Below are 13281 nucleotides of genomic sequence, written 5' to 3'. Positions count from 1 at the left end.
TCGCGGTAGAAATATTATCGTTCCAGTCGTTAGACGGGACCGTCGGCCATCGCCCCAGACACCCTTTGTTTACATCCGGGTCCTCGTGGTGACTTCTGCAGCTCTAAAAAGATCGGCGTAAATGGTAAGAAACGCTGGCACTCGATGTACCGTGTTTTAAAAAACCTCTGGCACTCGATGTGGTAATAAACAAATGAATAAAAAAATAAGAGTCAACAAGCCATTGCACTGAGCCTCGAATTGTGATGTACATACAGTATATGATTGGTCCCCTTGGTCACAATGAGTATAAGAGGGCATGAACTTGCTGTGCAGTCCTCTATAGCCACGCCCTGAGGAAGACATGTTCTCGAAACCAGTCGGCGTCTTTGGCATTTTATTGTTTTTAATATGCAGCCCTGTCGTCTAATTGCTTGAGTGTGCTTCAAGTTTGCCCTTTTGATGGGACCCCTCTTCATCATCAAGCGACCAGCACAATTGAGTATCTGCATCCGTTCATCTGTCAGCCATGTTTACCAGTACAGTAGTGGGCCCTCTCAATGGAGAACAAACAATCAAGCCTTAACACTCTCCAGTCTCGCTTTCACGATCAAGAGACCAAGGCTTCACATTCCATGGGAAAATTAGCCATACAGGACCATTTGTGTACAGTGAATGAAGGAAGCAGTCATTACTACTGCACATGCAAGCATGCATTCCTATGCACCAGCACGCATGTATGCAGAAACACAGGCACCCACCCAAACCCATTATAGTGTACACACACACACACACACTCACACACACACACACACACGCACACACACACACACACACACACACACACACACACACACACACACACACACACACACACACACACACACACACACACACACACACACACACACACAAGATCACATAAACAATGTGGAGGCATTAAGGGCAATTTTACTAATGGTCTGTGACCAGGGTCAGGCAGTGACCACAGAGAATGCTGCATGCACAGTATGGGTGCATTTGGTTCCTTTTGTCTCATAGTTAAATGAACACTCTGGATTTTACGGTGTGGTAACACACTGATACCATGACAAATGTAAACACCAGAGATTTTCACTAACGTCTGCGGCAGTGGAGAGTCCATTATGGCTCCATTACCACACGGCTATTTCATGTCATTTATACATAATATTGTTTTATTTTTCACTCAACTCAATAGACAATGTTGTGACTGAGGCAATCAGTGACTGGCTGAAAGTGGAAGCCTTTCGAAGAAGAAGAAAAGAAAAAAAAACAACGCCTTCCTGCCAGTGAAAATGTGCGCGTTATTGTAATGTCATCAAAGCGTTGTGGGATTTGGGGCTGACAGCTGAAGACGGGGATTCATGTAAGCCTCTTAGGGAGTGCTCTATAAAGATATCAGTGGCAGTGTAATGTCTTCCTCCTCCCTCTTCCAGGGAAACAGCTGTATTGTGTGCTGGTGTTGGAGCACTACATGGTTTGGGGGATGGGGGTGTGGGGGGGTGGTGGTGTACATAAAGAGTCTATTTCGTTTTGTGCATCAGGTGGAGGAATTCTACTCCCTCCCACCTTCCAGCTCCCCCCTGCCTGATCTCCTGTTGGCTGCTCCTGAGGCAGCAGACACGGCCTCTCCCCCTCTCTCTCTCTTTCTCTCAGTATTTCTCAGTGCTTTTCCTGCTTTCTCTTTTTCACTCTTTCCTATCTCTTCTTTTATCTCACCCACTCTGTTCCCATCTTCTCTGGCTGTCAGTCTCATCTGTTTTTTTAGTTTTCCCTCCTTTTCACCAGTTTACCTATAGCAGTGAATGTTTTCTAGTGCAGCACCTATGGGCTGTGCGGCATCTAAATAATTATTTTTGGAAAATGGGTCTGCGCTTTAATCACACAGCCAGCCGATGGGAAGGGACGAGGTCAACGGTAGAAATCCTGCCCCTATGCTTCCTAAAAGAACATTGTCCCACACTAAAAATGTGGTATAATTATGACACAGGTGGACCAAAGCAAAGCTACAACGTTCAAACTCATCATATCGTGATGGACAGTTTTCGACATGCTCACTCTGATTATTGGCTGTATCACAGAGAACTCCTGAGTGTTAAGACTGAGTCATACTTTGTCATACGATGGTGTTGCACGCCAAAAACAGCCAATTTACAAGCTCACAGCGTGGGCGCATCACTTCATGAGATGGAGTTTAAATTAAGCACTACGCTGCAGATCAGACGTTGCATGAAACATATGACTATACTGGGTGAGGTTCTTTTCCACAAAGATGTTAATCTGAAATGAGGTTGGTGGGGAAATAATTGATTGTTGTTCTCTTGTTGTTCTTTCTGTTGTTAAGTAATTGCAGGAACTCGTTAAATGCATCACATCGTGTTGAGTCTAATTGGACTGAAATTAATGACACACACTGCTGACACGCATGCTAATTAACGACTAGAATTACCTGACACACTCCACTGATGCACATGTCGAAGGCTTCAGCTCTGCAACGCGTTCCATCGAGCACCTTGGGGGCTAGTTCCACTGTGAGGCTCCGTCCTTTGGCCTGGCAGCGCAGGGCGCACGGCGCTGTGGGGTCATAGGGCACCGGAACCCAATCATACGCCACACCCTGGTACTTGATGTCATTATGAGCCGAACACTGTTGAGATCGGAAATCTCCCGATTCTGGTGGGCAGTCCTGAGGAGAGGAAAGGAGAGGGGAGAGGAGAGGTAATGAATGGGGAAAATAAACAAGAGGCAATTTGAAGAAGAGAGTCACGGAGGTGATGCTGTATATAAGAAGTGAACAGCCTAAACCCCTGGATTTTCCTCATAGAGTTGAAAGCTGTTTTAGATCAATAGGCGAAGGTTTGCTTCACTGGGCAACATCTAACAGCCTGTCAGCAGCCAATAACTCTGATGCTACCTCTCCTTGACTGAGTGCTGGACACATCGATCCTGACACTACTGGACATCTACGCTCAGTCACTCACACAAACACACAGTAACTCATCCTAAAAATCAGCTGAATGCCAATCCCACAGGCTTGACTAAACAGAGTTTCCGCCACAGCCTTGCTTCTATCTGCCTAGAGGGGAGAGGTGGGATAAATATTATCCCGGGGAACTCTTCCCACCGACCGTGATTGAAATCTCATGGGCTCTCTGCAATAAATCCAGACGCTGTACCACTTCAATGGTGGAGGGAGAGGAATAGGACTTGTGTCCCTTTGATACAAAATAAAAACCTTGTGAAAATGTCTGCGGTTAATTGTCCCTGGTGCTGGATGTGTGTCTGTGTGGCTGTGGGCTGTGGCTGTGCGGTCTGTAGCGCTGTAGTACCAGAGACCTGACATGAGAGGGGAGTGTCTGGGGTTCCTGGTGGATCCAATAAAAACTGCTGATTTTACCAGATGGTTCACCGTGAAAGACCGTCAGAGGGGATTAGTAACATATAACATGAGGTGGGAGGCCTGCTTCCATCTTTCTGTTAGAGGAACACAGCTAATGCATCCCATATTTCCTCAGCAGGCATAAAACTTACATTACATATTTACAATCATGGCCTGGGTGGATAGCCAGGTCTAATGGGCTGGAAGGTGTCCATTATTTTCATATAAGAGACAGTATAACTGGACACCTCATGAAGGATTTTATTGCCTAAATGTTTTATTCTTCCAAATTAGCACACTGGCCACATTGTCTCGAACCTTCCATTAGTGGCCAAAACAACAGGAATTATAAGCTTAATAAAAGATACTAGTTTAGAACAATTTATGTCAAATTTGCAACACCAGCAGTTAAATAAATCTCTTTAGATTTCTTTCCTCTGCAAATAACGTACTCGGGATTAATGTAAGTAAAGATAAGAGCAAGATTCAACATGATTATTCTTCTTGTTAACCACTTAAGCCCTATTTTATACTTCAGCTATTCGAAAATACTACAAGCTCAGTAGCTCACAATGGGCCGCATTGTGACGCATTGTGAGCTTGTAGATCTGCTATTTTTGAATTTTAGAAAGATCTACACAAATTGCTAAATAAAAATGTTACTTATTATTTTTTTATGTGACAGTTGCCTATACTGATATGCCCAAAAGGGATGTCAGGATTAACGTGGTTTAAAAATCAGACTCACCATATTGCTGCACGTTCTGTAGCGGATGTTTTTGCCCTCGCAGTTTCTGCAGAGCAAGCCAAAGCAGGAAACACTATTAACACTAACAGAAACCAACAGGTAAGAAAATACATGAGCTAGATTGAAATGAATCATGCACCAAACAAAAACAAGTGTTTACATGAACCCTAGCGTACCTAGCATTCCGTTCTGGGCATTTCAAATTAGGCAAAAATAGGCAAACATCTGGCTAGAATAGCAGATACAAGCTCGCAACGCACCGCAACGCCTTATGAGCTTGTAAATAGGCTATTTCCACTATTTGGCATACTATACTATAACAGGGTTTAAGTATTTTTTTAAAGACATCAACTATTGTTTTTAAAGAAATTATCGAGTTCATAAGAGTTCTGCCTATGAGAAGATGTCACAATCAGGGCCACAATTAGATCTGACAGTGGTCTAATTCTCAACTCACAGAACTAGACATTGAATGAACACACACAGACAAACACACGCGCACACACACTTGTCAAGCTGCAGTACATGTCACCTGCCAACACACCTCTATCGGCAAGCAGCCACCTCACTATTTCCCTCAGGCTCTGTCTCTGAGCCTAAACTATCAAATGAAACAGAAACCGCAGATATAGTATATATGGAAATGCACACAGGCTCGCACACACGCACGCCCATACAGAAACAGACTCACACACAGTGTCAGAATGAACCTGAGCCCTGTGTGAAAAGTGCCCTCTCCCCACTGACAGAGTGGATATGCTGTTAAATCCGTTCCACCTTGTCAGTAACAATAACAACACTCTATCTCTGGGTGTGCATTAACTGCTCAAAGTGCGCATTTTCACCACCAGCTAACAATAACATTGGTATTGGTAGCAGCTCATTTGTCCTGGTGTGAAAAGGGACCAGTCTAGTCTGCCATTCAGAGCAGATATTATAACTGTAGACCACACTTAAACCATTCAACTGGTTCGAAGGAAAATCAGACAGTGAGACCAGTGAGCAATGTCTCCTTATTAATGAAGCAATTAATTACTTTCTCCCTTTGAGATGCACAAATCGTTCAAGCATGATGGGACATTCTGTTTGTGTGCTATGTCTGTTCATGTGCAAGCATTTGTGTGTGCATGTGTGTGTGTGTGTGTGTGTGTGTGTGTGTGTGTGTGTGTGTGTGTGTGTGTGTGTGTGTGTGTGTGTGTGTGTGTGTGTGTGTGTGTGTGTGTGTGTGTGTGTGTGTGTGTGTGTGTGTGTGTGTGTGGACCATGCATTCAGGGTCTGGGAATGTCTACAGCCATGGCCATTCATCTTCTCCTGAACACACAGTACTGGGCCAAATAAAGACAACAACAGTGTGGAGGGCTGGAGGCCTGGGCAGGTTTCTTTCAGGATAGAGGACAGTAATAACAACTAACAGCTCAGTGATGTCAATGCTGAAGGTATAATGTACTTCACCCATTTCAATTTTTTCGCACCGTCTCCATCCATTCACCACTTTCGTCACAGCAAATGGAATTTGCTGTGTATCTTCATGCTCCCTAAAGGATGAACCATACAGATTTTGGTGGCCCCATGGTCTTTCCTCTAGCGCCACCCTACTTTTCCACATACAAGTTATCTCAAATGGTTATGGGCAAATTGTTATGAAACTTGCTGAGTACATTCATGCTCCCCAAATTATGAACCCTAACCCCACACCCGCAACATTAAAACTAAAGCAACATATGTTTCTAAATATATATAATTCACACAGCAGGGCCCGAATGTATACATTTTTATAAATAATAATAAGAAGAATATATATAATATTATAATAAAATAATATAAATTAAAAAAAAAATTACAACAATATATATTTCTTTTAAATACATAATTCACACAGGGCCCCTGCAGGCTGCAGGCCGTGGAACACAAGTTCCACTAAGTTCCGCGGTTAATGCGGCCCTGCCTATGTAGATCTTTCATAAGAGGCAGTTCCAAGGTTCATATTAGAGCCTACATTGATTAAGAGGAAGTCATATAGAGTAAGAAAAAATTAAACAAGGGTATTGTTACCAACAGCATTAAAGCTTGTTCATTTTCAGCGTTATTTTATATGCTTCTTACAGAGCCTTCTTAGTGGTTAGCTGTGGTAAGATTGCACTAGGAGCGCGAAACACCCATAACTTAAGGCAGCCTTCTTACCGGAGCCTTCTTAAGGAACCTTCTTGACTCCCTAAGTAGTAGTCTCTAGCGCCACCCTTAGGCCAAAATGACAGCTTTGCATACAAAACATTTTGTACCAGCTGGATTAAAGTACCAATTTTGGTGACCCCATGGCCTTTCCTCAAGCACCTCCTGCCACTAATAATAATTAGATGTTTTATTTTTCGTTTTATATTTGCCCCACCACTGAGAGTGTGCGCCTCTAAGGATGGAAGTGTCGATCGGTTTAAACTCAGGCGACAGGCGGCAAGGATCCGGTTTTGAAAATGAAGCCAATGAGGAAGTCATTAAAACGCTGCAGTTCTCATTAATGGCCTAAAGGATGCCGCTATTTCCACTCCTGCTGGTTGCAGAAGAATTAACACTCTTTTCAAGTGAATGGGTATTTGGCCATACTTTACACTTGGTTTCACAACATTTTCATAAATATTTTATGTTTTCAATCGCTATTTCAACTCATTCACTGCCAGAGTAAATAAATCAGTCACTGCCAGCGATTTTTCGTTTTCCTTACCTTTTCAACTAGTCACAGAATATCTATAATATCTCCAGTATGATCGATCCCCCAATCGTTGCTAAACACGGAAGGTTTCTCTCTGCTTCTGCGAGAAAAAAAATTGCATCACGACCCCCGTTCGCTTGTTATAGGCCGTTGGCGTTGAATATAGCATGTCTCGTTAAAAATGCATAGTTCTGTGTGGAGTTTGTATGTTCTCCCCATGTCCCATAGGGTAGGTACCCTCACAAAAAAAATCAGTAATCCTGGTCTCTATACTGCCTCCCCCTGGTCAACCGCGCGTGGTTCCTTCCACACGCTACATCCTATGGGGAAACTTCCCCCTGTCAGGTGATAAGAAGCGGCTTGCTAGCTCCTCATGCATTGAAGGAGGCATAAGGTCAGTTCTGGGCTCTCCCTAGGCTGGCAGAGGGAGAGTAGCGCCCAGGATTACATAGGCAATAGACACTGGGTGAAAAAATATGGGTTACAAAATCGCGAAAAGAAAAAAAAAGAAAGAAAAATAAGCATATAGTAAAAGCACGGAGGCGAGATACAGGCGTTTTTCCAAATCTAAATGGCGGTGTAGGCTTTGGATAAAAACACGTCACACACGTCAATGGCAGAGAATGAGTTAAAGTCTTCTTTCAATTATCACGAAATGCGCCTTTATAAATTATGTTCCCATTCATTTTTAAATTGATGATAAAGTAGGGTATGTTTCTAGGGCTTCTACTGGTTCTACTGAGTGAAGATCCACCATCGCTGTCCTTCCAGTCAATAGCATTAGTTTCGGTTGCTTTTCGGGACCGGAAATTCCAAGATGGTGGATTTTAATTTGCTGAAATAATTGCTTCAAAACGTGTCTTTAGAAACCAATGGGTGACGTCACCGTTCCCTGTGTCCATATTTTCTTCTTTATAGTCTATGTTCAAACTACTTTGGTCTGGTTGGCTGTAATGAGCAGCACAGTCTCTAAGGGCCACTAGTGGGGCTTTTAGATCCTTGTTTTTTTAATTCAAAGATGCTAATGGCTTGCAGTTACAGACAGATACCATCTTGCACCATTTTTGTCTTTTTCTCTAACTGAATGTCTAACATTTTCTTCCAGCCACTCTGAAAGCTAACTCAGCTGCTGGTTCATATATCCTATTTTCTAACACCGCTCTCTTTATAAGTGAATGGCCAAAACTTCAGACCAAATAAAGACTGGGGACTGCCGTATGACACATCTCATTAAACTAGCTTGACTGTGGACAACCAGACAATATTTCTGTCTGCTGCTGGGATGTTGTTATAAGGGTAGACAGAGCTAGCAGGAGTTCATGAGTGTCTAAAAATGTACAATTTTTTGACAAAACAAATGACAATTTTTAGACTCCCATAATTTAATGAGCACTGGGGATTTTACAAGAGAGTAACAGTGGGCAATCTGGGAATAAACAGCCCTCACTACACATAACTAGACATGGACCAGTGACTACATTATTTTGTGTGTTGTGGTTGTTGGTGGTGCATACGTGCACGTGTGTGTCTATGTGTGTGTATGTGTGTGTGTGTGTGTGTGTGTGTGTGTGTGTGTGTGTGTGTGTGTGCGTGCGTGCGTGCGTGCGTGCGTGCGTGCGTGCGTGCGTGCGTGCGTGCGTGCGTGCGTGCGTGCGTGCGTGCGTGCGTGCGTGCGTGCGTGCGTGTGTTATAGTGCCTATGTGTGTGTGTTATAGTGCCTATGTGTTTCTGCATGTGTGCGTGCTGGTGCATAGTCAATGCATGCTTGAATGTACACAAATGGTCCTGTATGGATTTTAAATAGAAATCCCATATTTTGTGATGCAGGATCAGACTAACTAATTTCTAAGCAATTGAGGATAGGATCACCCTGATCCAGATTAATACTTTTCAAGATGAACAGATCATGAATATCAATGGTTTAATCCTACCTGTCGCCACCTACTGTATATGAACAACATAAGGAACACAGATATAATAGCCATTTCCTAACCACTTTCCCTAACGATATGCCCTATGGGCTTTTCATTAGGCAAAAATGTTTTCTTTCTTAAAACATTTTTTTGCAAAAAAATGCAAACACTTCCTGCTGACAGGCGCCACCCCAGCCCAAAGGAATACATGCAGTGACAAAAAAACAACAACCTTGCATTTAGAAATCATCAGACGTATCGATAGGCAAAGATTTCAAATCGCCTAGCAATGCAAGAGTAGCCCAACACCGTTGGGGTGATCGACTGCACCTAAGTGCACATGTGAGCACCTTATTAGAGGGAATGTGAATATGTCAACAAGAATGAGAGGCAAAGCATCAACAAGCAATTTAGGAGATGCAGACCTTGTCATTACATGGCCTGGGTCAATACATGATGCACAGATCTTCAGGGAGTGCCGGGTTCCAAACCAACAGGCCAGATGGAATAATATTAGGTTATAGTGCCTAATATTAGGTTATAGTGCCTTACCACTCCTACCATGAGTGATGACATCTTTTCACCCCCCCCACAGATGTGCCCATGGTAAAACAAGGTGTGCCTTTGAGCCCCTAAATGGACGATTTGCATGCCTAAGCTATCCACAAGTGGTACAACAACGAGCGTACAGCATAATACTGGCTTGTATTGTTCTCCCTTTGCTCCTGCTGATGATCGCCTGAGTGGTTGTGCAATGCAAGATATACTATTGTCCACAATTACTTTTGAAGGTTAATACAGGTGATGGACTTGTGTCTATTTTGTTGAGGATTTCAGACCCTGTGACATAATCTTTGATACAGTATATTACTCAGTATTCGGTTGAATACACTTCTGAGAGGTACTGTAGGCAAGAGGCCACTGCAAATACAGTATGACAAAAATAAATGAAAATGTATCAACCAAAAAGGCTACAAATTATTATTTCAATTTGAGCTCTGCTGAGCCTGTAGCCCACACTGCAGTTTGTCCTTGTAACCCATCCTTGGCCACCCCTATCTCCTTTTTCAGCTCCTTCTGCACAGCCATGGCCACATACTGTAAGTGTCTCTTTCCATGAAAGTCCTCTTCTTCCTGTTCAACAGGGCTTTAATGCTTCCATTGATCCAGGGCTTGTTGCTGAGAAAGCAGGGTACCTTTTTATACTCTCTTCCCACAGAACCTGATGTAGTCCATAATACAATGGGGCGGACACACACACATACTGTACACATATATACACGCACACGCAAGCACGCACGCACACGCGTGCACACACACACACACACACACACACACACACACACACACACACACACACACACACACACACACACACACACACACACACACACACACACACACACACACACACACACACACACACACACACACACACACACACACACACACACACACACACACACACACACACTCGGTCCCAGTAGGAGTTCAGCAGGTGTCCTGGCTTGTACACTGATGTTTCTCTAATAACTGGAGTGTGAATCTCCCAGTGCAGTGGAAGTCGGAACAAATCAGGCCCCCAATCACTTCCAGACGTGCTGTGCTCTCAGAGGGGCTGCGGCAGCTGGGGCCACACTCCACTCCCCTCTGTCTGTCTGTCTGTCTGTCTGTCTGTCTGTCTGTCTGTCTGTCTGTCTGTCTGTCTGTCTGTCTGTCTGTCTGTCTGTCTGTCTGTCTGTCTGTCTGTCTGTCTGGCTGGCTGGCTGGCTGGCTGAACAACTGGGACTCTTTAAGACTCTTCTGAAGAGATGGGCTCTCATCAGACATCAAACAGGCAGGCAAGACGAACAGGTCACAAGGGTGGTAAAACCAAGCTCAGACTTATCATCGTGCAGACATTCCGCTGCATGTGTAATTAGAGTCAATCAGGGGGAATAATTATGTCATTTGATGGGCGCTGTTATTCGAAGTGCTTTAAAGTACCATGACGGCATACTTTGTGTGTGTGTATGTGTGTGTGCGCACGTGTGCACATGCACGTGTGTGTGTGAGTATGTTAGGCCAAGTGGGAGACGATCTCTAAAACTGAATATTTTACCCGTTAAAGTATAGACCACAGTAACTGAGATGTGACTTACTATGGAAAATTGTACAGTCTGTCAGTCAATCAATCAACATACTGTAGACTAAGGTGGTCACAACAAAAACAATGCAACTATATTCACAAGCCTTTAAAGGCCTTCCTCGATGGCCTTTGCTTTGACAGGGGAGATAAACATCTGGGTCTCATCAACGGCAACTCTACACCCTGTGGAGAAAAAACATTCTTCCACAGGAAACATTCAATTGAGCAACAGTGGTCCTAATATGACAAAACCATGCTGTAAAAACCACCTCCGGGGCATTCCAAAGGCAAACGTGCGTGAGTTATTTTGTTCACCCTATTGTCTCCCTTACAGTGAATGGGACACTAAATGTGCCCCTGTAATCACAAGCTGCCACTTAGCTAGCTTTAGTAGCATGTACCGTATATATTTAACATTTCAGCAGTAAAACTGTCCCTTCTTATGGCTCAGCAGCGGTTGAGTTGGAGTCAGAAACAATGGAGACAAATGCTAATGTTGTGCCAGGAGGTAGGGAGAGAGAGTGCACGGTATGAAATAGATTGGCCGTGATGTGGAACACTTCCTGAACAAGCAACACTGCACAGCAAATTGCCATGCTGAGAGGCAGGCTGAATGTTGAATGTGGAAACCGGTGGAGTGGAAATGTGGCGTCTCAGAAATACTATAGGTTTAATGAAACCCTCTCCTCCAGTGCATTTATCTGTATGCAGCAGTGAGAGCAGACCATGTCCTCTCATTGACCCTCTGTAGATAACTGTCTCCCCTGTCTTCTGTCTCCCTTTCACTCTCCTTTCCTCTCTCTGTTCCTCATCTTTATTCCACAGACAGGTTTCTGGGCTCACGGTCATGGTCTCCTCCTATAGCTCCTTTGTCTTTTTTCCTGCCCTCCTCTCTCTTCTCTCTCACTTTGCACACACATGCACACCTCTATACATGCTGAACATGCGTCCATAAATCCATGTCTCAATAATTCAAAATGTATCAGAAAGTAAATATTACACATCCTGCCTCAGGAAATAACCAACATAAATTACTGAAATGCATCTGGAAAAACATCTGAATGTAACTATTATGCATAGTGGAAAAACATTTAATGTTTTGGACATTAATGTATTATACAAATATAATCCTCCAGCTGCTGTTAAACAAATTAACAGCTCACTCAAAAACACACCATCTTCAGTTACTGCACAAACTATAAATTTCACTGTAATCTCCTAAAGCACAATTGCAAGGTTTCAGTAATATGTTTAGTGGCAGATGGAATGATATGAAATTAACAGGAACAACAGCTCTATAAAATATCCCTTGGACAGAAAATGTTTAGTGTTTTCTCAAAAACAGAACATAGATTTGAATCCAGCTGATGTGCTCATTAATAGGCTCATCAACAGAGTATACACCCCCCAGCCCCACACACCCTTCCTCACCCCTTATTTTTAATAAGCAGATTTGTGCCAGAAAGTATCTCCCACTATCATAGCTGGTGCAAAGTAATTGAACCTTACCCTCCATTGAGACAGCGTCGTAGTGAGTAGGAGGCTCCTCCTCCACAGGTACGGGAGCAGTCACTCCAGTCTCCCCAGGCGTCCCAGCCTGTGTCCCTGTCCTCATCTGAACGGGTCATCCTGGACGCCTGTAGGACACACAGAACAGAAAATAATGGATCCTCAGCACATCTCTGGATCCCCAAACAACCATGGTTTGATGCTTCTTATATAGTTTACACTTTGGAGAAACAATAAAAAAAATATCTGGCCCAAAAAGACTTTATTGGGCCACGTTTGGATTTGACAATTTCGTGTTGGATTGGATTGGATTGGATTGGTCTCACAGTATGAAACTCCCTTTAAGGATAGTAGTCAGCCTACACACAGCGCAGGAACAGGAACCTCATAGAAACTCATACTGATGACTGATGCACAGTGTACACGCTTGTCGTTGGCACAAACTCGTTAATGACAAATAACAGTCAGAGTCTGGGAATGTTCACAGGGTCGGTGGAGGCATGAGTGTCGACCGGTTTGCGGAACACGGTCTCTGCGGCTTCCGGGTGACTCATGAAAGTTACACACTGTGTACTATAAAACGTTTGGATTCAACTTCTGACCCAAAATCTTTGTTGTTTTGTCGCACCAACTCTATCTGCCATCTCTCATGTCACTCCTTTCCGCAAAGTTCTGTCAAGCAGAAGCACTGTAAAAAAAATAGAAAATGTGCTCCTCGGAGCACAAGTCTCCGCAAGCAGACCCGTGCTATTTTAATCAAATGAAATCACTTACCCTATCTTTAACCATAGTTCTCTAGGAATGTGAAAACATACTCTCCACCTACGGCGGAGACAATTAAAAACTAATTTAGACTCTCAGAGTAACAGACCTGTAAGGGTCCATTTGGTCCCATTTGTA

General features: G+C 43.5%; 1 protein-coding gene across 1 annotated transcript in view; it reads right to left on the bottom strand.

The window, feature by feature from the left end:
• adamtsl3 (ADAMTS-like 3) overlaps positions 1-13281 on the bottom strand; it is a 163618-nt gene that overhangs the window by 69051 nt on the left and 81286 nt on the right. The window contains exons 4-6 of the mRNA XM_080436224.1: positions 12382-12509; positions 4128-4173; positions 2450-2686 (exon numbers count right to left, since the gene is read on the bottom strand). Coding sequence (XP_080292350.1) covers positions 2450-2686; positions 4128-4173; positions 12382-12509 — 411 coding nt within the window. The remainder of the gene's footprint in view (positions 1-2449; positions 2687-4127; positions 4174-12381; positions 12510-13281) is intronic.

Source organism: Gymnoscopelus braueri, assembly GCF_963280865.1.
Source record: "Gymnoscopelus braueri genome assembly, chromosome: 1".
In the NCBI taxonomy this organism is placed as follows: domain Eukaryota; kingdom Metazoa; phylum Chordata; class Actinopteri; order Myctophiformes; family Myctophidae; genus Gymnoscopelus; species Gymnoscopelus braueri.
This window is presented reverse-complemented; position numbering and strand designations above follow the sequence as displayed.